Source organism: Carica papaya, chromosome 1 (assembly GCF_054855325.1).
Source record: "Carica papaya isolate Zhongbai chromosome 1, ASM5485532v1, whole genome shotgun sequence".
NCBI classification, from domain to species: Eukaryota; Viridiplantae; Streptophyta; class Magnoliopsida; order Brassicales; family Caricaceae; genus Carica; species Carica papaya.
In genome coordinates, this window is record NC_142309.1 from 6,379,833 (window position 1) to 6,402,934 (window position 23,102).

The 23,102-nt window shown below is 34.6% G+C and overlaps 3 protein-coding genes across 8 annotated transcripts; 1 reads left to right on the plus strand and 2 right to left on the minus strand.

The window, feature by feature from the left end:
- Positions 1-358: 358 nt before the first annotated feature.
- Positions 359-8,705, plus strand: LOC110820109 (protein LONGIFOLIA 1-like). 2 transcript variants are annotated; one of them, XM_088216985.1, is made up of 6 exons: positions 359-512; positions 762-817; positions 903-2,876; positions 2,958-3,111; positions 3,376-4,159; positions 8,340-8,705. In XM_088216985.1, exons 1-6 carry the CDS (start codon positions 359-361, stop codon positions 8,344-8,346), a joined length of 3,129 nt encoding a protein of 1,042 aa, XP_088073111.1. In that variant the 3' UTR covers positions 8,347-8,705. The 2 variants fall into 2 exon arrangements, with proteins under 2 accessions (XP_088073111.1, XP_021905192.2); XM_022049500.2 differs by lacking the exon at positions 8,340-8,705 and adding an exon at positions 5,507-6,433.
- On the minus strand, positions 817-12,733 carry LOC110820140 (transcription initiation factor TFIID subunit 8). 5 transcript variants are annotated; one of them, XR_015818148.1, is made up of 3 exons: positions 12,429-12,733; positions 10,596-12,017; positions 817-3,535 (listed from the first exon to the last, which is right to left on the minus strand). XR_015818148.1 is itself a non-coding variant. In XM_088216986.1 (2 exons), the coding sequence occupies exon 2, from the start codon at positions 11,889-11,891 to the stop codon at positions 10,761-10,763; it is 1,131 nt and encodes a 376-aa protein (XP_088073112.1). In that variant the 5' UTR covers positions 11,892-12,017; positions 12,429-12,733; the 3' UTR covers positions 10,558-10,760. The 5 variants fall into 5 exon arrangements, 1 of the variants encoding a protein (XP_088073112.1); XR_015818150.1 differs by lacking the exon at positions 817-3,535 and adding an exon at positions 7,027-7,928 and having other exon boundaries at positions 10,596-11,978; XR_015818147.1 differs by lacking the exon at positions 817-3,535 and adding an exon at positions 7,027-7,928.
- Positions 12,734-17,206: 4,473 nt separating this feature from the next.
- PTF1 (plastid transcription factor 1) lies at positions 17,207-19,459 on the minus strand. The gene is made up of 2 exons (XM_022049721.2): positions 19,132-19,459; positions 17,207-18,648 (listed from the first exon to the last, which is right to left on the minus strand). The coding sequence occupies exon 2, from the start codon at positions 18,524-18,526 to the stop codon at positions 17,387-17,389; it is 1,140 nt and encodes a 379-aa protein (XP_021905413.1). The 5' UTR covers positions 18,527-18,648; positions 19,132-19,459; the 3' UTR covers positions 17,207-17,386.
- Between the last annotated feature and the right edge of the window lie 3,643 nt (positions 19,460-23,102).

Consider the following 23,102-nt stretch of genomic DNA (forward strand, 5'->3'; position numbering starts at 1 on the left):
CCCACAAACCCATTTGACCCACACACTCCAGATGATTATAAAAGAAATAAAAATTAATAATTAACAATAAAAAGATGGGTTGGCATTACTCTTACTCAATTCTTTCCAAACACAAGACTGAGATTTTCCATCATATCATCTTTTATGCTCTGCCCAAAAGACAAACAATTCCTTCTTCCTTCCACCAATCCCCTTTTTAATATAACATTTCTTTCTCTCCCTCTTCCCCTTATCCTCCTCATCCTAAACTATTTGGGATCTTCTTTTTCTCCTCACAAATTTCTCAAAACCCAAATGACTACTCTCTCTTTCTTTACTTGATAAAAAAAAAAAAAAACAAACAAACAAAGAAACCAACATGTCTGCAAAGCTTCTGCATACCATGTCAGATGACAACCCGGATCTCCGCAGGCAGATTGGCTGCATGAATGGCATTTTTCATCTCTTCGACCGCCATCATCTTCTTGGATCTCGACGCCTCATTGGCCATAGCCCCAAGGCACTTCCACCGGGTAAACTTCCTCTTTTTCTGCTTCTTCAACTCACGATAATGGACGAATGTGTAGTTTTATGGTTTTCAATCCTAGTTACTTACCCATCGGTAATTTACCCACATGAAAGTTGGTTTAGCTTTTGGAAATTTAGCTTCTCTTCTATATGCTAAACAAGCATGTAATGTATATAAATTATTCATGCGAGTTTGCTTACTAGTTGCATAAGCACAAGTATTGGCGTTGCTGACACACTAAGGCCTTTCTCAGGTCAAAGTGGCAACCGTATGAATGAGCCAACTAATGCATCAGAAAAGACTATACCTGTAAGAAACTGAATTTTCAATTACTTTCCTTTTGTTTGGAGGTCTACATTAATGTCATTTAAGTTGATATAACCCAAAATTGCAGGACAGAAATATGAAGAAGTCTGTCAAAGAGAAACACGGGGTCTCCACTGAATCATCCAAAACTTCATTTTCATCCTCTTCTTGTTCGTCTAGTTTCTCATCTATGGACTACAACAGAACATCTCAACTAGAATCACCCGCCTTTAGCCACACAATCTTCCCCGAAATATCTACCCGAGAATTCCCAATTTATCAACCAAATGGTTCTCCTCAATTGAGCCGAAAGTCTCTTGATGATTCTCCTCAGTTGAGCCAAAAATCTGTTGACCTCCGCGATGTTGTCAAAGACTCCATTCACAGAGAAGCACGAGGTATACTTGTTAGAACTGCAGCCAAAAATGAAGCTGGATATCAGAACTTGAAATATATAGATTCTCCCAGGCCTATGCAGCAGCCAAAATCTGCCAACACTAGACCTTCCAATCTCAATGAATCATGTCGATATCTTCCTAGACTTGGAGATGCAGGTTGGAGTTCTAATGAAAGGAAGGATGGTTCTCTGGTAGCAGCCAAGGACACTCGCAGGTTCTCTTGTGATGGGAGAGAATCCAGAGATGGACTCAAATCCACCATCAAACTTAAAGAGCTTCCCAGGCTGTCATTAGATAGTAGAGAATGCTCCTTAAGGTGTTCCACCATTGATAGGAAATCAAATTGTCTGCCAGGAGATCTGTGTAGGGAGAAGGGGGACGACCTGAACCAACAGCAAGAACCCGGAAGTTACAGAAGACCGTCTAGTGTTGTAGCCAAGCTGATGGGCTTGGAAATTATCCCAGACTCTCCAACGCATAATCATATTCAGACAGGGCAAACTGAGTCCCGCTCTGATGTTATATGTGATCCCTTCTCAAAATCATCAAGAAAAACCAATGATAGCAAGCAGAACTGGACTTCTAGCTCCCCCAGGCAACATTCTCATGAGAAACCCACCTCACCACGACTTAGAAATGCTGATTCTGTGAAGAAGCCCATTGCAAGCTCCAGATGTCCAATTGAACCGGCTCCATGGAGGCAACAGGAAGGGAGCAAGGGCCAAACACCAGCTTTAAAGACTGCATCAAAGGTCGAAAACTCTTCTCTTTCTGTTTACGGTGAAATTGAGAAGAGATTGGCACAACTTGAGTTCAAGAAGTCTGGAAAAGATCTCCGAGCTCTTAAACAGATACTTGAAGCAATGCAGAAGACAAAAGAGGTGTTAGAGAGTAGAAAAGATTGTACTTCAAATTTGGTTTCGCAGACAAGAAGCAGTCTTGTTCAGACCTCAAGCAACCAAATTTCACCCGCCATTAAGGGGGCACAAGCGGTGAAGACATTCAAATCCCCAATTGTCATTATTAAACCAGCAAAATGTGATGGGAAAGCCACAGATTTGGCTTCTGCAGTAAGTCGTTCAGGTCTCCGTAGAATCCAGACTGGTGATTCTGGAGATACAAGAAAGATGATGACTGTTAAGCAAATGACTAAAGATCTAACTCCAAGATCGACCACTCTTAGAGGTGCTTCCACTCAAAATGTAACTATGATGGATAAGAATACCACTGTAAAAACTTTCAGATTAATAGACACTTCGAAGGAGACTCCACCCACTACAGGAGATAACACCAAGTCGGATAAAGGCTCAGGAAATATGAACCTGAGATTGCAACAGAAGAAGATTGGGTCAGAGAAGCATTCTCGCTACACCATCCCATCATCAGAGTCGAGCAGGACCAGAAGGCAGCCTAATAGACAGAAAACGGAATCAGGGTCCCCATGCAGAAAGTACAAAGGACGATCTGTCAATTTGCAGCAAATTGACAACCAACTGACTGAAAGTACTAATTTGAGGGAGTTTAGTCACCAGGGTGACACTAGTTCTGTACAATCTGAGAGCAATATAAGCATAGCCTCAACTGCTGACACTGAAATCACCAGTGCAGATAGATCTAACGGGATAAATGTCACCTTATCTGAGCAAGGCAGCCAAAAACAAAGAGTGAGTATTCTTAGTTTTGTGGCTCAAATCTTTCACTTAATTTCATTAGTATCTAACATATTTTTGTTTTCTCTCGTTTAGCATCCAGAATCAAGGTTTAATGAAGAGAGACTAATGGTGGAACCCATAAAAGTTTCTTTGGAACAACCAAGTCCTGTTTCTGTTCTTGATGCAACATTCTACCGAGATGAATCACCATCTCCCGTGAAGAAGAAGACTTCAAATGTCTTTAAAGGTAGGCACTTGCAGCCTCTATTTCACTTCAGTGAAACTTCAATCTACATTAACATATACAAGCCCATCTTAATGTTAAAAAACTATAAGAAAGAGAAACGGTCAGGAATGTAGTAGATAATAATACTGGGTCTTTAAAAGGAGAACTAAGCAAGGCAGGAGACAGAATCTTTTCAGATCTCTGTAGCGAAGAGAAAGTTCTCTGTTATTTTTGGCACAAATGCAGGGTTTCTCGCTGATAAATTCTTTCTTAAATTTTCTGCAGATGAGGAGGAGCTTGTAAGTTCAGAAGAAGCAGATTGGATCCCCAAGGATCTGAATCACTTCTCCAGCTGCATTATACACACTTTATGTTCTGAGAATGACAATCTTCTAAATTCCAACCTCAGTCATGAGGAACTCATCACTGCTGGAAATCCCTGCTCCTGCAACAACAATAATCCAGATCATAAATACATCTCAGAGATACTGTTAGCATCAGGTCTTCTCAGAAATATAGAATCCAGCATAATCACAACCCAGCTTCATCAGTCAAGCCTTCCGATAAATCCTAACCTTTTCATTGTCCTCGAACGAAGCAAGGAAGGCACCAGGTTGTTAAAAGACAAACACATTGGTAAAAGAGGTGGCCAGATAATGCACGTGGAGAAAGCCCAAAGGAAACTAGTGTTTGATACTGTCAATGAAATTTTAGCCCAGCAGTTATTGCTGGAAAGTTCATCAAATCAGTGGCTTTCATCAAGCATGCTTGCAGAGAAAAGACCAAGAGGGCAACGCATTCTGAGAAGTTTGTGTTCAGAGATAGACCGCCTACAAGCTAACAACTCAAACTGCTTTTTGGATGACGAAGATGACAGTCTCAAAAGCATCTTACGGGAAGACTTGATGCACCAGCCTTTCAGATTCAAAGATAGTCAAGGTGAAATTTCGGCAATAGCGTTGGACATTGAGCGATTGATCTTCAAAGACTTGATAAGTGAAGTTGTGTGTGGTGAGATAGTGTCTTCGAGAGGCAGGCCTGGTGTCCATCGCAGAAAACTGTTTTGCAGGTAGTGCTTCAAATCTAACTGGTTTCAATCAATTACTTTAAGTCCCATAGGCAGTTTTCTTTTAAGGAAGATAACAAATTGAAGTTGTTAGCTTTCAGTTTTTGATTTTTTTGGGTATATCACAATAACACTTGGCAAGAAATTGAGCCCTGTGCTAGAATGTAAATCTGCACTAGAAGCTTATTACCATACGTGTATATTTTAGTCAATAAGATATATGCATCTTTTTGGCTCTTAAAATATCAACTCTCACTGCGTTACTGCAACAAAACATATCCACGTGGAGGATTTTTTATAGCTCAGAACACAAAAATCTTCCTTTAAACCAACACAGTTTATGTGGACTCAGTTTAATGTGAACCGGGCTTGCTCTGATAAGGAAATACCATGCTATCCCAGTCAGTCCCAACCCTAATTGCCATTTTCCCATGCCTTCCATAAAACAAAAACAAGAGGAGAAAGAAACTGAAAGAGAAAGAAAAGATGAACGAAACCAAAAAGCTCTTCCTAATGGCTTGTGTGTTGTGCACGACTGGACAGATCAAGCATGTCTTTGAGTGAAACTGGCAGATCCGGCCAGCAAGCTTGAAACCTGAGGGGCTTAGGAGTTCATTGTTCGGCCTCAAAGACCGGGCAGATACTGCATTCTTTATACACCAAAGGAAAGAAAACTTTGTCACTAAATCATTGCTCTCCTAATTAAACTACAGTCTCTCTAGAATCCAGTGGGGCTAACAAGCTCCAAATTATGACCATCAGCCACTTTAACTATAGAGAAGAGGGCTGGAGAGCCCATGTTTCTGCAGGAAAAAGATAAAGAAAACCCTATACTCTTCCTTAAGAAGATAACAGTATCATAAGGAAGAATCATCCAAAGCTAGTACGGAATAGGAAAATAGTATGTCACCAACAAGCTGAGTCTTTGCATTCAAATTAAACATTGGCCATTAAGAAAATAAGAAAATAAAAAGCAACAACAATAGAGCATACAAGCCTGAATCATCCTGAACCCGCTAAAACTCTTGTTACAAAACATCTGAAGACCGTGGCTGATGGTTTGACGCAAGAAAATAATGCCTCATTATATTTATAGTTTATTAAGAGTAATGAAAAGAGACAATGACGTATGGTAAACCAGTGTGGGTAAACCATGCAATCAAACAAAATCATTGAGATCCAGAAATAAAGAACTTACCTTGGACAGAAAAATTGGATAACAGGATTAACTCAAACAATGTTGAAAGAAAGAAAGAAGAAAAATATAACCAAGCTTAAATGCATATCCTAAAATTATGGGATTAAGCAGCATGAATAACCGTCGAATTAACATTTTTACAAATCTATCAGGTTGGAGTTGAAATTCTTCCCTTCCTCAGAAGAAGAAGACTACAAGGACCATATTTAAAACTCATGACACTAGTCAAGATTGAAGAAAGAGCAGGCTCCAGAAGGGGAAATACAACTTAATCTTATAGTACACCAACAATATATACAAAACATAGTCAAGATGAAACGTCTGCCAAGATGAACACTTACCAAAGTGTTACACACTCAGACATGTAGACAAAGACATCTCACCCGAATGTCACTTTGGGTTTTCCAAAAAAGAATATCATTCAGTAGATGCCTAAATTCGAACCAATATCTACTTCAAGCAGGAATGCTATATTTCAAAACATCATTGTTTTCTGCCAAAACTAAGAAGGAAGATGAGAAAACAAACAAAGAAGATCAAATACATGCAGAACAATAATGGAATTTACAGAATTGGCACAAAACACCAAGTCCTACTCTGAGAAACTGCGGTTCAGAGTTCCATTATTTAGATGACAGATTTTCGGTCAAACAACAGGGCCTTTTGCTAGTTATACTCACCAATTACCATGCATCAGACCCTCTTTCAGCAGATACTGATGGTTGGTATTAACCATACACAAGAAGATACATGACAAATATAACTCCGGAGCTCAGAACTATCTACATTGGTTTCGCTGTAAATTGCAAGTCCTTTGCTGTCCAACATTACAACTTCAAAAGATATGCACAAAACAAGTTTCCCATCGTGAAAAAACTCAGTACCAACCTTTGATTCAGCGCAATTTCTTCTCCTCAAGCTACAGCTGCACAATATCTATCCATGAATTGTTGCTTTAAAAGATGTTATTCAGCTGCTCTCATATACAACTCTTATGGTCTTCATACAGGGTATCGTGCTCATGTTAAAAGGGACACTTCCCCAGGACGTTTTCTCCAATTCAATAAGTTGATCAACAACTCCAGATTACTCCTAGTACTCGTCACAATCACAATTTCCAATAAATTAAAATTGCAAAACTTCCAGCAACTATACATTGGCTTTCTTAACCTTCAGAAATAAGGAGGCTGCTGTCAGGATCCTAGATCCTGATTTGAGAAAAATTAGAAAAGAAAAAAGATTTGGAGAAAGAACTTCCCAAAAAAATTTTCGACGAAGTAGAAATATTGTAGAGAGAAATTTAAATTGCATTCTTATTTCCTTAGGTGCAAAACAATAAAAAAATACAGCTCCTAAAGTTGATGATAGCACACTAATCAACCTAAGTACTACTAACATTTTGCTAGTTTTCAGTCATCAAAACAAACAATTAGCTAATTCTAACAAACTCTTAACATAATTTGGGTCTTGACATTACTCCCCCCATGAAGGCATTGTGTCCTCAAGGATGAAAATGAAGCAACTCATAGATCACCCAAGTCTTCATTATCACCATAATCAATGGTGACATTGAACAAACATGAATCCATAGCGAGGAGTTGCATATTCTAATGCCAAATAATCAGTTCCCATAGAGAAATTTGAAGTTAAATATGGTCAAGCGACAAAAACATCAACCAATGTAGCTAGACTAGTTTGATTACGATGAAATTTGGTATATACCCAAACATTATTCGAAGCACATCCATCTCTATCATGTGCAAACATGATGGATTGTCCTGTAAATCCCAATAGTTGCCAGCAAACCCAATTATTTGACAGGGATATTTTTACAAACACCTGGTCTCTACAGTCCCTCAAATAAATGGCTACCCATTTCTGTTAACATTTAAATGGCCCACCATTTTTCTCAACAGATTTCCAATTTCTTCCCGAACTCCTCACCAGATTTCATCTCCGCCAATGGAAGCTTGCATGTGTCCATAAACACCAAGCTTGAGATTCCCTAAGAATGAATATGATGGCAAGAGAATAAAGAGAATTTGATTTGATGGATTCTTTTCTGCAGGTGAATTTGAGAGTAAATCTGGAATCTCCAGCTCCATGTCAGTCGAATGCACAGGTGAAGATAATAGGTGAACTCGATAGAAACAAATGCAAAAGCAGATTCGTTGCCAATAACTTGATGAAGTCTCTAGTCGTCCTATCCTCTGGTCCGATCATTGTTGGTACTCCAACTTTGACTTAAGCTGATTGATGGTGATTACACAGGTTAAAAATTCTATTGAACAGGAAGAAATGGGCTGATGTAGATTGAAGGAAAAGACTGCTGCTCAACAATTGTAATTCCATCTACAACAACTTAATTCTCTGGTCAATCTGACGTTGATTCTCCTGTGTGGCAACTTATTTCTCAAGCTGAAGCTCTCTCAACAATTTGAGATGATTCCCTTTATGTTCAGCAGGCTTAATCTTAAAATCATCCCAATTCCATCAAAACTCGTATCTAGACTTTGGAGCTCCGATGTAACATTCATGACTCCAGTTCTTGGCTAGGATACTGAAATCTAGAGGCTGGGTTGCAAAAAAAGAAAAAATTAGAAAATAATAGGGAATGCAGAGAGGAAAGCAGCAGCAGAAAGAATGTAGAGTTTAGATGAAGACAGAGAATCAGTAAAAATCTCCAAGAAATGACTGCTCTGATACCATTTGTCGGGATACTAGATTCTGATTTGAGAAACATTGGAAAAGAAAGAAGTTTTGAATAAAGAACTTCACAGAAAAATTGTGGAGAAAGAAGAAGTAAAGAAAGAAATTTTAAATTTCATTAATCTTTTCTTGGATGCAAAACAATTGCAACTACAGCTTTTATAGTTGATGATATTACACAAATCAATCTAATCACAACTAATTTTTTGCTAATTTTCAGTAATCAAAACAAACAATTAACTAATTCTAATAAACTTTAACAATTATTCGTTTTAGGTCTTAACATTATGTTGCAAGTTTTGCAACAGTTCTTGGACTTGGAGCAAGATTATGCTATCTTGGGAAGATGAACAAAGTTTCCAAACTTTAAACCTTGGGACAAGCTTCATGAGGAAAGGGAGGTTGTTGTAAGGATCATAAAATTCCAAAGTCCACATCTGCCAGAAGCAACACCAGACAATTAAGTTAAGCTGTTAAAGCTGTAACAGAAACACTCCCACCCAAAACGGTAACCAAATAATCTGGAAACCAGGTCAGCAGTATCTACCCAAACTAATTCAGCTAATCGTCGATTGGTTTCTAGGAATCTAGAGTAGTTAGCCACTATTGTACTTTTTCTGTTATGGACATTTCTGTGTTGTATTAAATTGCAATTCCTCCATTCTCCGAATGGAGAGATAAAAAGAGATTGTAGTTGGAAAAAAACCAAAAAATCTGATATTGAATCAGCAGTGAATGAATAGATGAAATTCTTAATTATTCTCTCAACTCATCTCTCTGTTTCTCTCTTCTGTCTCTCATTCTCTCTTCTTCACATCCTTCTTTTTCTCAAAACCAAAGCCAAATTCTTTGAACCTAATTTCTCTACAGGAGTATATGTCTAAGGAACCTGGCAGATGGTTGTTATTATTTGTTAAGATTTCATAATAATGCAAAGATCTTCAAAGAAATCTGCAATGTTCACATCTATTCTGACATTTCAATCATTATTACTTGCATGAAGATTGCACATTTTTAGTTATTTTACAATGCTGTACAGTCTACCTCCTGTGTTCAATCTTGAATAGCTAAGCATATCAAAAGGTACATTGGATTCTTCTTATCTCTTCTTTGTTGTTTTTATGGAAAAGAGAATATTTTATTGAGAGGAAGGTGACCTTAGCAACTTGTCAGAACTGGATTATTTAGTTCAATCTACATAAAGTAATATACAATCCCTATGCCATTAGCTACCCTGTTTCTGAATCAAAACATTGTACATTTATAAAAGAAATGATGAACATACAGGTGGGCATGAACCCCATAGGGGTAGAGGTTCAGACTAGATCAAGGATTATCACAAGGGATTTATTGACTATTTTGCTAATGACCAAATGACTTAAGAAGTTAAAGTGGGCACCATAAATCGAGTACTGGAAAAGTTTAAATACTGCATGCAATTCCAACCTTAATTCCTAAAACAAATTAATGGATATGGTTGAAGATATGTGGTATAATATTATGATGAAAATAATGGGGATCCTGAATGCATTCTTAACCCAATGCAAAATTATCACAAAAATTATCCAATACCTGTAGTTATTAAATATCTGCAAGTGAAGAACCTTATAGCAAAAAGAAAAAAGAAAATACTAAGGCAAAGTATTTGGCAAGTTCTTGCCATAGTAAATGATTTTGACAATTTACATAATATTTGACAATTTACATAACCAAAAGAATCTTAGGGTCCAATACTCAAAAGTTGAACCATAATATTGGTCCAGACAACAAATTAGAAAAGAGCATAGGACAAAAATATTTCCAATTGTTAATGAGTCCTAAATATGAAAGTGATGATGCAAAACAATTTCACAGTTTCATTTGCATCACGATTTTGTTAGAATATAATTATCATTCTAAAATAATTAGAATATCATTATATTCTGTATTTTCCGTAATTCATTGTTTTTCCTAGTAATGTTTTCTCCAATTCCAGAAAGTATTTCGACTAAAGGAAATCAGAAGTAGGACTTTTTTTGACGTATAGTTCACAGCCTTTAATATATAAATTTCAAATATTCAAGTGTATAAACTGTAGAGTTAACCAACAGATTTTTTTAAAAAATCCTTTAAAAAATTATTTTCCTCAATCGAACTCCATTATGCTGAGAATTTACCTAGTTCATGAAGCCAAGCACCTATGATTAAGCACATATAACAGCCAAAAGGTAGTTTCCAAGAACTAGGAAAATTGCTTAGAGTTGAACAGAAAAAATGATCTCATTATCCAACTCTACTTTAAACTCTGATAATCATACAATTCAGACCGGATATAAGTAATATGTTGTTTATTGATAATACAAATTACCAATGTTGTACAAAGATTCACCTACAAGAACATCATATACATGAGGATTGCAAAATTCAGAAGGAACCTGAAGCTCTAATCTCAGATTATCCATTCACAGTTAAAGAAAAACAAAAGCAAGAATTTGAATTAAAAAAGAATCATTCATGAACAAGGGTCAACCATGGCAACTGGCATGCACATACCTCAAAAATTTGTTAAAAGTGAGAACATTTCACTCTGGCAGTTCATACATCCATCCTACAAGCTCATATGCAATGCAGATAATCATTAGTCTTTGCTCTGACTACTCTGGAACCGGCTACTCCTGAGTGATCTAAGAAAGTATACAGAACCTAATCAAAACTACTTTACAACTGAGCCAATTCTTGCATTTTCTCCATAGATTCCTTCAGAATTTTCTCAGCCCTCCTTTTCTTGTCATTCTTATCATCATCCTTACCGGACCAAGAAGCAATCTTCTGGAGGCCCTTATTCTCTGAACTAAAATCTAGTGATGTACGTAAGGACTTATTTGGGATTCCAATCTTGAATTGCACTAGAGGCCTCCGGATTGAAAGCTCCTTTTGCTGTTTCCCAGAATCACATAACCTGTTCTTCATTGCTTCAATAGCTGGAGCAAACGTCTCCAACACCGGAACATGGTTAGTGATAACATGATTTTCAGCAAGATAATTCTTCATTGTTGGTTCATTGGAAAGCTTAGTAGGAGGGGTAACAGAAGACACCTCCTTCTCCCCAAAGCGAAGAGGTGCCAAAAGAAATGGATTACCATCTGCTAACTGTTTTTCCTTGGCATAAACTTTACTGTCTCCCAAGGAAGGTCCTTCCAACCTACCCAAAGAAAAATGCTGCAAATTCAACAAAGACCTTTCTGTTTTTCTATGCTGTGTAGGCTTTTCAATCTTACCTGTCTGAAAATCAACCAGTTTCTCCTTTCCCTTTTCTGACTGAACGTCTGTCCAAGGTTCAGGAAAAGCAGGCAGCCAAGCAGGAATGTGGCCATCAGGAGGCTCCTTTCCAATCTGCATAAAGCTAGAAGCTCGTTTTAAGTCTCTTACAACTGGGAAATGGTGAAGAGAATAAGCAAACGGAATATCCTCTGCATCACCAACATAATGAATGATGTCCCTAACCACACCTGAATTGGTAAGACATTGATTGACATCAGAAGCACCAGCAAACCCCTGTCCAGAATCCAAGTCCTCCAACCCTTGGATGATGTCAAAAATGTTACCACTTGTTCTACCTGCTAGATTAGCATAGAAATGGGCATTTTTCCCTATGTTTTGAATGTACCGCACTGCTAAGTCAGATAATGTCTCAAGAGCAGATTGTTGGAAAGTCTGAAACCCTGCACTCTCACATATTTGGGCTACAGCAATTCTTGCAAGTGCCTGGGGGAATTCATTTTCATTAAACTTTCTTTTTGCCTGCAGTTGTTCATGTTCTCTTACACTCTCCACACCCCCATTGCTCATATTCAAAACCTCATATCACTTCTTCACTCGAAGTAGCTTCATCCAAGAGTACCATTCTTCTTAAGGAAACCCCAAAAACTCGCATGCCTACACAAAATCATTGATCAGCGCCCGGGCATCTTTTGGCTGCTTAAACAGAATTAGAAAAGAAGTCAAGTTTTCGAATGTTAAAAACTTCCATTAACAGAAACCAAAACAAGATAAGTTAATCCCTAATGCGATCGTGGGTTTATTTTATTTGTTTTTTTTTTTTTTTTCTAAAAAGAGAGAAATGCGAGGGACTTCGATATTTTTATTCAGCACCGGATAAAACCTCGAAATATTTCCAATAACGAAAATTGTGTCTTCCAATAACAAAAACAGAAACTGGGAAAAATTCAAAGTTGAATTTCCCTTCGAACTCTCCTCAGCAACCGAATGGAGCACTTAACACATAAACTAGACAAAAGAAACCCTAAAAACTCACATTTCGAACAAAAAGGCAACTCAAATTGAAAAGCAGCTCGATAATGTTGTCGAAAGTAGTTGAGAGCTTACCGCAAGTTGTTCTTGAGCGTAAGAGTAAATTCCAAGATTGAAGAGACCCCGAGGACTGAGCTCCACCGAGTAGATATAAATCGCGGATGAAACCCTAATCGAGGAACAAGAGCAGTATAAAGTAATTGAGCTTCAATGAGGTGTGGGGCATGTATTAGATTATGTTTTCGAGGTCGAAATTGAATTAAACCCTCGCTAAACCTCGCGATTCAGACGAGATGAATGACATGGAGATACATAAGGAAAGAACGGCGTTCCGCATTTGAGAGAGGAAGAGTAGGGGCTTCTTCTTATAGAGGCTAAAGAGAGGGAGAAGATGATTATTTAAGAAAGGAAATGTTAAGGTCACTGGGTTGTGCATAAGAAAAGCCTGAATCTGTCATTTCCATTTGACACCTGTCCGATCCATAACCCCATCAACACTGACAATGCAGAAAAGCCAGGTGGCATGCCGCATTTTCCACAAACAACGAATTATATTATTTTTAAATTGTGATGTTTGCTCAAAATATTTGTAATATTTTGTAAATAAATTGTGATATGTACGTTTTAAATTATAAATAATTATTAATTTAAGAAAAAGATCATTTAAAAATAAATAAGACAATAAAAGATTATTTTTTAGCTTATATTAATGTTTTTCTAATATAATTATATCACTAAGTAGTTAGTATTTAACAAAATAGTTTTATAAGTTTTAGTTTTAGATTATTAAATTAAATTAAATTATATACATATATATATATTATTTTTGAGAAAAATATTCACTCTGTCATAGAATAATACATGCGAACATTCTTGAATCATGACTTCTACTAATCCTGTATACTGATGCTCATCAGATAAAGACATAAACAAGCACCTAATGTCTGAATAGAACAAGATGAAAACATACTAGAAAGATTCACACGAGACAGACAAACAACACCACCTGGGTAGCACATGTATCGTCTTCAACCCATAATTATTCAAGTTTTGGCGATCACCAACATTACCATGTACCGCAGTTTTGCTCTATCGCCACCATTCTGATATCTACTTTGGTTGTCGTGATCCCATCATCGTTAACGAGGTAGAAGAAATAAAAGAAATATCACCACCATTCTGATCAATGCTTCTGTAGGCTGATTTGGGAACCAAAAGAAGAAGAAACAGAGCCCTTCTCCAAACGGCATTGCTTTTAGAAGGCGGTTGAGGAGTGGACCAGATTGAATTCTGGGCTGGCTTTGGATTTTGGAAAGACTTTGCACTTTTGAGTTTCAGCTTGGTTTGGGTCTAAGAAAAACAAATGGGCTGGGCTTTTTCAGGCCCGTCCTTCCTCTTTCCTCTCTTTTTTTCTTCTTTTTTACATGATACATATAATAATAATTATTATTTATTTATTTATTATTATTATTATTATTTTGTTGTTGTCCTTATAAAAAATAATAATAACAATAACAACAAAAATATAAAAATAAAAATAACAAGTAAAAGAGAAAGGAGAAAATGATGTCGTGGTATTAAACTTTCTTTATAATACCATATCAATAAACTAATATAAATACCTTTTTAAAATATTAAACCCTAGTTTTCTCCTAAATAAGTTTTGAAGAATATTCTTGACAAATATGAAGGAGGAGACAAGGATTCACCGATAGAAATCTAAAGTTAAGGTCAATATTAAGTATAATTTTTGCGTTGGTATAAGTTTAATACTCAGATTTAAATTATTTTGAATATAATTTTTTATAAATAATTTTTTCTTAGTTTGTTTTACAATAAGTGTATTGTTTAAATAGATTTAAGCAATAAACTATAAATTACTAAAAAACTCTTCATGAGTCCTTTCTTATTATATCAAAATCATCGCTAACTAGGGTTTGTGACGTAGTGAGAGAAAATTGATTTTGGAGCCATTACATCACAAAATTAGGACATGATTTTTGGCCCGTCCTATGGTGCCGAAAAATGTCCTTACAACTATTGTTTAGTATAATTTTAAAACAGATTTGATAGCACTTTAAATAAGATTTTTAATAGTACCAAGATCATATTCTAATTTATTTTTTATTGAGAAATATTATTATGTAAAGTTAGAAATTTATTGTACTAATTTGAAATTTTTTTTCTAAATATTGAAGAATATCCATCTATTTCATTAGGAGAGTGTAGTTCACCCCCTAACTTTTATGAATAAATTTCAAGTTAGAAATTTATGTCTTTCACAAAATTATTTTAGAGTTTTCTCGTTATTTTTTGTTAGTCTCATGAAATCTGTGCTAATGAAAGAGTGTTCAGTTTTCAGAGTCTCAACTTTCAAAAGCCACTAAAAATACTCATCAAATTCTATTATTCTACTATATAATTATAATGTAATTTACAGTATTGAACTATTATAACTTTTATTGTGAATTCTTTAATAGTTTAAATTTTATCCGTACTTTGTAAATATAAAAACTGAATTTTTATTATTAAAGAATTGTGAAGTCGCACGATGATAACTTACGCATAATAAATTACGACTCATTATATATAATAAGACTAATATAAAAGTTAGAATAAGACCCTGTGATTAAAAATTGAACAAGAAATAAATTAATATAAGTACATTACAAAAATGACAATTCAACATGTGTACAGGTCCTAATAGATTCATGTGTTTTATATTTAAAAAAATAAAAAAAAAACGCGTGTAGCATGTATATATGAGGACTAGTAATAATGGATATGTTCTTGTACATATCAAATTAAAGCTAAATATAAATTAATATGTGATAGTATTCTCCATGTGATTTTCTCTTAATAATTTATGAAATTCACATTTTTACTGAATGTATTGCCTTCTAAAATATAATCACAACTCTTCAATTTTATTTTTTATGTTTATTGGTCACTGATTATACTCTATAAATTTATAAGTTATTTGAAAAGACAAAAAAAAAAAAAAAAGAATTTAGGAACTAGCAAGAATACTTTGCAAAATTATAAATGAGAGATCACGGAGAACTATTTAGGTTATATGAAATCACAACTACGCCAAAATATATATATTTATATTTGAATACAAATACATATTTTTAAAAGTAAATTTCAGAATAAGGCATACATATTATTTTTTAAAGGTATAAGGCATATGCACATACAAACAAAGAATTATATGTATGTATATATGTGTGTGTGTCTCTCTCTCTCTATATATATATATATATATATATGTACTCTTCGCTTCTCCCAATTAAACTTGAATAGTGCCTTATATTCTTGCTAGCAATGCCATGAAGACAGAAGTTTCAAAATTAACTGCACTATACCTGAGTGATTCAATGGTTCCTTCACTTTTGTCTATGTTTACTTAATGTGCCATTTTGAAAGCCATATGCATATCCCGATACTAATTGGAGAAAACATATGTTCTGAATTTTGCATGACCTGAATATTTATAATAATGGAAGCAACAGAAATAAATTAGCAGTTACTTATTATTCTTTTGCTTTAAGAAGTGCCTCAGCTTCTCCAATCCCGATATATATGTACGTGCATGTGTGTATGGAACCCTAAGCAGCAGAAAAAAAGCAACACTGTAGCAGACAAGACTAAGTATATATATATATATATATGTATATGCATTTTGAAAAGACAAACGATTCTGTTTATGGGTCCTAACGTCAAAGATGTTTGGGCATTTTTTCTAGAAGAACAAGATGATCAATACATCTGCAAACCCTATTTATCATTTCTTGATTTATCTCTCTCTTGTCTCAAATGAGTAATTATAAGGACCACAAAACTATATATATGCTTTTCAATATATTTGACAGAGCTTTGAATGGATTCTATATTAATAAGACTTGTTCATTAACATGCCAAAAATCTTTCAATTATAAGTCATTTGTTTTTTCTAGAATGCTTTTGTCTCTACATTCTCATCAGCTCCTTAAACTTCATCTAAGCTGTATGATAATAAACAAATATACATACATGACTTATATACTATGCATATATATAGCTGGTTGACAATAGACAAATAAAGAAGTAATTAACCAATCTAAAAACATAAAGGGCTCAATAGATTTGTATAATTTAGTCAATATGACCCAATCTTGGGGAAAACTTGAAGAAGTAAATTAGTTTCCACACAAACACATTCTGGTTTAACGAGAAAAAAAAAAAAAAAAAAAGCCAATGAATTAGATTGGTGATGAAGAACTTTAGTTATCTCTTTCCCTTTTTTTTTAGTGAAAATTTCGTAAAAACTATATAATTATAATATAATGTCTTACTTAGAACATACAAAATAAATAATTAATTAAAAAATTTTAAATTCTCATATAACCATAATTTAACTAAGAAATGGGTAGATTATATCTATCTTAAAATATTTGTAAGTGTCATAATTAATAGAATAGATGCCACATGCAAGTGTCATAATTAATCACAACTCATTGCACTTCCACTGTACAAACAGCTTACCTCCAGTTCTCCACTGCAGTCAGGTCAACTGCTAAACATTAATTGTAAGAACTTTATGCTGTATTTATATGATCACTGGCAGTAAAACATTAATACTTAACATCACACAACCTCTTAATTTTCTTTTTTTTTTTTTTTTCTTTCTAATATTCAAGTTTGAAAAATGAACTTCATAGTCACTCCATATAGTCACTCAATTGAAGCAAAAAAGAGAAAAAAAGAAAAAACCCAAACATGATAAAATAATAATTTGATCATCACAGCTTAAGCCAAATATCTGCACCACACTAAGGAAATGTAGGATGCCAATCCAATGTCATTGAGTAAAAAAAAAAAAATTGAGGGTTACCTTTTTCTTTCTTGAGCCCAGAATTAGCACAATCCAGCATGCAATGCCTTTTCAATTAGTTTGAAGGAGAGGCCGTTTTGGTTTCCTCTTCCTCCTCCTCCCTTCTTCCTCTCTCAGAAAAATTCTTTTTCATTTCAAACCATTCTTGCATTTCATATCATTTGGGAGGATATTCTTGCTCCTTCTCAGCCTGAGTACTTCCTCTGCTGGTGTCTGAATGAAGAAACCTATGTGTCATATTGAAGTGGAAAGGTCTCATTGATTGGTTCAAAGAGTATGGCAGTGGGGACATTGAATTTGTTAATAAGTTTTGTGAAGCTGCACTGTTCACCATCTGAAATTGGTTCAATTGCCTTGGATCAATCTCAACAGAAGCTGCACCATGAGAAGGGAACAAAGTCTGTGTTGTTGTTCCAGGTGGACATACCAAAATTTGAGACCCAGATGATAGGGAAAGTGTGGATGGAAGAAATGGTGCAACATGAGAGTTGTGTAGATGATGATGATGATGATCTTCTGTTTGTTGGGATGTAAATCCATGGCTTCCTAAATGAGATACAGGAAAATTTGAAGGTTCGAAATGGTAGTATGAACCATATGGCACGGCATTATTGTTGAGTAAACCTGGTAACGAATTTTGGTTGCCTCTATTTAAGAAATTGTTTGTTGAAACTTCTCCATGATCGTGATGACCTTCACTGCTTTCTTCTTTTTCCTCTTCATTTCTTTTCGTCCAATTTTCCTTTTCACTTGTTGTGTCCTCCTTCAAAGCTTCTTTGGACTTAGACCGCCAAAAAGAATCAGAGTTCCAAAAACTTGACCTGGGAATTAACCCTCCAGGATCTTCCCAATTGACATTGTTGCTCATTTTGGATCCTTCTTTATTCGATTGGGAAGTGCCAAGTTCATGATGAGAAAGGAGCATTGCTTGATGATTTAGGCCAAAGCTTTCTGGGGGAACTGGAAGCGGAGGAAGCTCATCAATTTCATGCTTAGCTGCATTAAGCAACCAATCAACAACTTTGCTCGGCTGATTAAGTCCTAGCCTATCTTGAAGATCATACAATTGAATAGCAGTCGGTACCGAAAGCCTCACACGCCTGTCCCTTAGTCCACGGATAGTACAAACTTTGCTGTGTCTATCTTTACCCCCAAAAGCCCGAGAGACACGAACAATTCTCGGATCCTTCAACCTCAACCATGGTGATGAACTAGAGGATGCCTTAGTTACTTTTCCATCATTTGTATTTCCTTCTTGGTTTGTGGAAGAATCGGTTTCTTTAGAAGTTGCAATCATTTTATGTCTCTCATTCTGATGAACAAGAGAGAATTTTATCCACTCGGTTTGCTCAATCTTCTCTCTTTACCAGATAAATTTTCGAACAAAATCTTTCCTTGATTTAGCTTTTCCTCAGTCATCTGCTTGTCCAAAAAAGCCAAAGAAGGATAAATCGAAAACAGACTTGCTTAAGAAAGATGAAGAATATATTAATATGCAGAAAAGATCGTTCTTGTTCCTAGAAAAATGGTGGGTTCTAGTTAAAGAAATTTCTGAAAGGCGATCTACCCAAATAGAGACAGGTAGCGAATAACATGTAAATTTATACATAAATTAACTCAAAGAAAGCTAGGTGATATGTAATTCATAGGATTCTTATATAAGTGACCTCTATATATAGCTCATGAAGAATATTGGACAAGAATTTTAGGGCTGCTACGCGAAATCTGTCGTCAAAACTCCCAAGTTAAAAGCAAGAGAATTCAATTGGGCGAAGTAATTGATGATAATATACAGTATCTAGGTATATTTAAGGAGAAGGATTGTATTCTATATTTAATGGTCTTGGTCCAAATCAAAGTAGTCTGTTTTACTAAAAAATATTTGGGATGAGATGAACTTACATAAAATCAAAGCATCTTCAATGGGTTTTTGTGCTTGATTGTACTCATACTGTGGATGAAGAAAATAAAATCTTGGTCTGCTGCTGCACCTTCTGAATTGTGTATTTAACTCAAAAGAGAACCTGCATAAATATAATATAATACTTGTATATATATATGTGTCAAACTAGGTTAAATTGAGCATGGAAAGCAGGATAATAGAACTTGCTGAAGAAGTTGAGCCGTAGTAAGAAAAGGAGATGCCGGAATTCAACCGACCATCCTCCATGGAAGAATTGAATAAAAAAAGCAATGGTATTGGTGCTGCCACATGGCAATTCTCGCTATCGGTCAAATAAATGTGCTAGTCCATATCTTATCATTTCCCAAGTCATGCATATTGAGCAATCATTGCTTTGATGAAATTAATTACTGGGGTTTAATTAGTTCCCCATTAATAAGGGCCAAGACAGTCAATTCCTTGAGAACGTTAATACATTTGCTTATATAGTTGTAATGAACAAGTTAATGAATAAGTTAAATGTATAATTCGTCTAAAGAAACAAAAACCTAGCTATTACTACAACTGGGGACCATACTGCACATTTTGAAAAGTGGTGAGGCATGCTTTATCGACAACTACGAAAAGCTATGTGAATGAAGCCCTATCACATGGGTTGATGAATGCGTGTCTATAGTACTATGCATATATACACATATATATATATATATGTATATATACACATAGTAATGATGTTCATGTGAGCAGATACCGAAAGCATGACCAGCTAATTCTAATTTGTACCATATTTTCTCATCAGTTGTATTATATTATATTATGTATATATGTATATATGTATGTATATATACATAAAGCAGTACATAAGAGTGATGAGGATACCTTCTTATAAACAAGAACAAGCATGCTGGTATTTCCACCCATATCAATGAGAATATAAATAGAGACTTAGGTTATTTATGTTTGTGTATGTCATTATTAAAAAGTTGATTCCATTGTTATTAAATATATATGTGATGTAATTAATGAAATATATGAATTTTTATTAAAGAATTATTTAAAATTTGAAGTTAATAAAAAATAGTGACTCAACCAATTATTTATACAGTGTTTAATTCATAATATATATATATATATACACGTGCTAAATTGCCAAACTAAGTTATTATGATTAGAATCATTAAACGGTAATGCGGTAGTAGTGTAATTTAGCTCACCAAGACTAATTCACTGAGTACATGTGAATCTCGCATTAGAAAAGCTATTATTCAAGAATAATTTGTGGGTATGAATACATAATTGACAGGAAAGGGATGGCTTATATTTATCACAAGGAGAAAGAAAAAAAAAATTAGATCTAGGACAACAATGAAATCTACCAAGACAAATACCAGTCCATTTGATGAGCTTCAAAAGTTGTGGTGTACACTTGATGTGCATGATAGGTACTTGAAGAAATTAAGAAGCTATTTTATGTGTGTATATATATATATATATAGGGGAGGGACCAGTATATATATGTACATATTCATCAGCTGCTTTGAAACATCCACTGGAGAGGGAGGACCACACAGACTTTTCCTGGAGGGAGATATGCACAGAGCAAGTTGAATTGTTGAACCACCTCGTCTTTGGAATTACTCTTTCTATTAACTAGAGGAAAGTCTAATTAGGCAACCAGTTGAGAGGTGACTAAAACCAGATGTCTCTTCGAATTTCCCACGCATATATCCTGCGAAATAAATATATTTATCAAGAAAAGAAAATCTCTGTAAACAATTAATTAACCAGTATATATATATATATATATATGTATGTATATATATAGCTTGTATATGGTTAAAAAAGAAAGAAAAAGTTGTAGCGGTGGAAGGAGCTTTTAATTAGTAAAAGGGTAGTCCATGCAGTCTTTTTGTTTTTCTGTTGTTCCTCATGCACCTGTTTTGGGTTTTCCTTCTTTGTTTTTGTTCCTTTTTTTTTTATATATTTATTTATCGATACACATATACATACACCTCACACCTTACACTTACACATATATATGCCAACATGACCGCCAAGATCTGCCTTCATCTTCTTCTCTCACCGTCCGAAGACTTCCCTAGATTCTTCTTCTTTTCCTACCACCATCTCTCTTCTTTTTCACAGCCTCGTTACCATCAATTTGGATTCTTTATTTTGCAGACTTTAATTTTTCTCTTTTTTGTTCAAATTACAAATTGCTTTTAACATATATGATTAACGAAGAAGTTGATTTACCTAAGTGATCTTACAAAACAAAAGCTTGATAGAAAAATTTGATTAAAAATAAATAAATTAACAAGTCAAAGTTACAAAATGAGATTTTATGGAATTCTAAATGAAAATCAAATATATGACATATACATAAATATATATCCCTCGTCCGATACGATTTTTCTGGTATTTAGTATACGTACTTAAATATGAGTTCTAAATAATAATGGCTTGAGAACAAGAAACTAATTAAGGAGGGGAAAGAACCGCAGAGAGTGATCACTTTTATGCATGATGACAAGTCATAAGCATATAAAGAGATAATTATTTCAACATACTTTATCCGACTAATTAAGCTCAAACTCCCAAACAACTTTCAGATAAGAGAAAATTTATTTTATTTTAATTAATTTTTTATCCATCAATGATGTTTTTTTTTTTTTTGGAATTCAAAGCTAATAGTATCCAAGAACCTCTTTTTATCCCTTAATTAATTTTTATTTTCCTAGATAAAGAGCTCCAACTTTTGCTTCTGCAAAGTAAAATTTGTACAATTTGGAAAAATGTTTTGGTACTATTAACTTCTCCGATTATATACATTATATTTAAAAGTATTTAAGAGAAAAGTTAGTTTAATAATTAATTAATGACTAACTAAAATAACTAACTAGTTAACACTAATATTCCCCCTCAAAATGGATCTAAAACATCGTGAATGGTCATCTTGAATAACAATTGAAAGAACAAAGGAGAGAAAACAAGTTTGGTAAAAAGATCAACTAACTGTGTTGAGGTTGAACGAACAAGAGCTTAATGGCATCATACATAAGATGATTACAAATAAAATGACAACAAATTTTAATATATTTGGTGTGTTCATGAAAAATAAGATTAAAGTCAATATGGACCGCAACTTGATTATCATAAAGTAGATTAGTTGGACTATTGGATTTGAAGCCAAAATCAGCCAACAATTATTGAATCCATAGCAATCAGACATGGCAACAACAATTATCTTGTATTATGCGTTTGTTGAAGACCTTGAAATAATGATTTGCTTCTTGGACTTCTATGGGACTGTAGATTTACTCAAAAGTACATAAAAACGGTGACTGATATTTTAGAACCAAAATATGATGCTCAGTCTAAATCTAAAAAGTTTTGAAATTTTAATGATGGATATGCGAAACAAAAATGCCATGACCTAGTCTATCTTTTAATAATCATAATAGATAGAAGACATCTCGTAGATGTGCAAAGACAAACTACTTAGCTTGTGCACCACAGATGTTATATTGGGTCTAGATAAAGAGAAATGTAATAATATGCCAATTAAGCGTCTAAATTGAGACTGATCCTCTAATAGTTCACCATCAAAACTGTTAGGAGCTGCTTTATGATCCATAGGTAAAATAACATGTTTAGTAGCCAACATATCAATATCTTCCAATAGTTGGAGAATATAATGCCTTTGAGAGAGAGTAATACCTTTAGTAGTTCATAGTACCTCGAACCCGGAAAAATACTTCATAAGTTCTAGATCTTTAGTTTTGAATTAAGAATGTAAAAAAGCTTTGATTGATTGAATATGATCTAAAGAAGATCCAGCAACAATAACGTCATCAACGTATATAACCACAACAACATATGAAGGACTATTGCCTCAAATAAAGAGAAAATAATTAGATTTTAATTGTTGAAAATCAAATTTCATTAGAGATTATGTCAGCTTTGAGTC

What these genes read in the sequence shown, in the direction of transcription:
- LOC110820109 (XM_022049500.2), top strand. Translation starts at nt 359, where the DNA reads ATGTCTGCAAAGCTTCTGCATACCATGTCAGATGACAACCCGGATCTC. An exon ending in CCCCAAGGCACTTCCACCGG is followed by an intron (nt 513 to 761) that starts GTAAACTTCCTC and finishes GGCCTTTCTCAG; the next exon opens with GTCAAAGTGGCAACCGTATG. An exon ending in CATCAGAAAAGACTATACCT is followed by an intron (nt 818 to 902) that starts GTAAGAAACTGA and finishes CCAAAATTGCAG; the next exon opens with GACAGAAATATGAAGAAGTC.
- PTF1 (XM_022049721.2), bottom strand. Translation starts at nt 18,526, where the DNA reads ATGATTGCAACTTCTAAAGAAACCGATTCTTCCACAAACCAAGAAGGA.
- LOC110820140 (XM_088216986.1), bottom strand. Translation starts at nt 11,891, where the DNA reads ATGAGCAATGGGGGTGTGGAGAGTGTAAGAGAACATGAACAACTGCAG.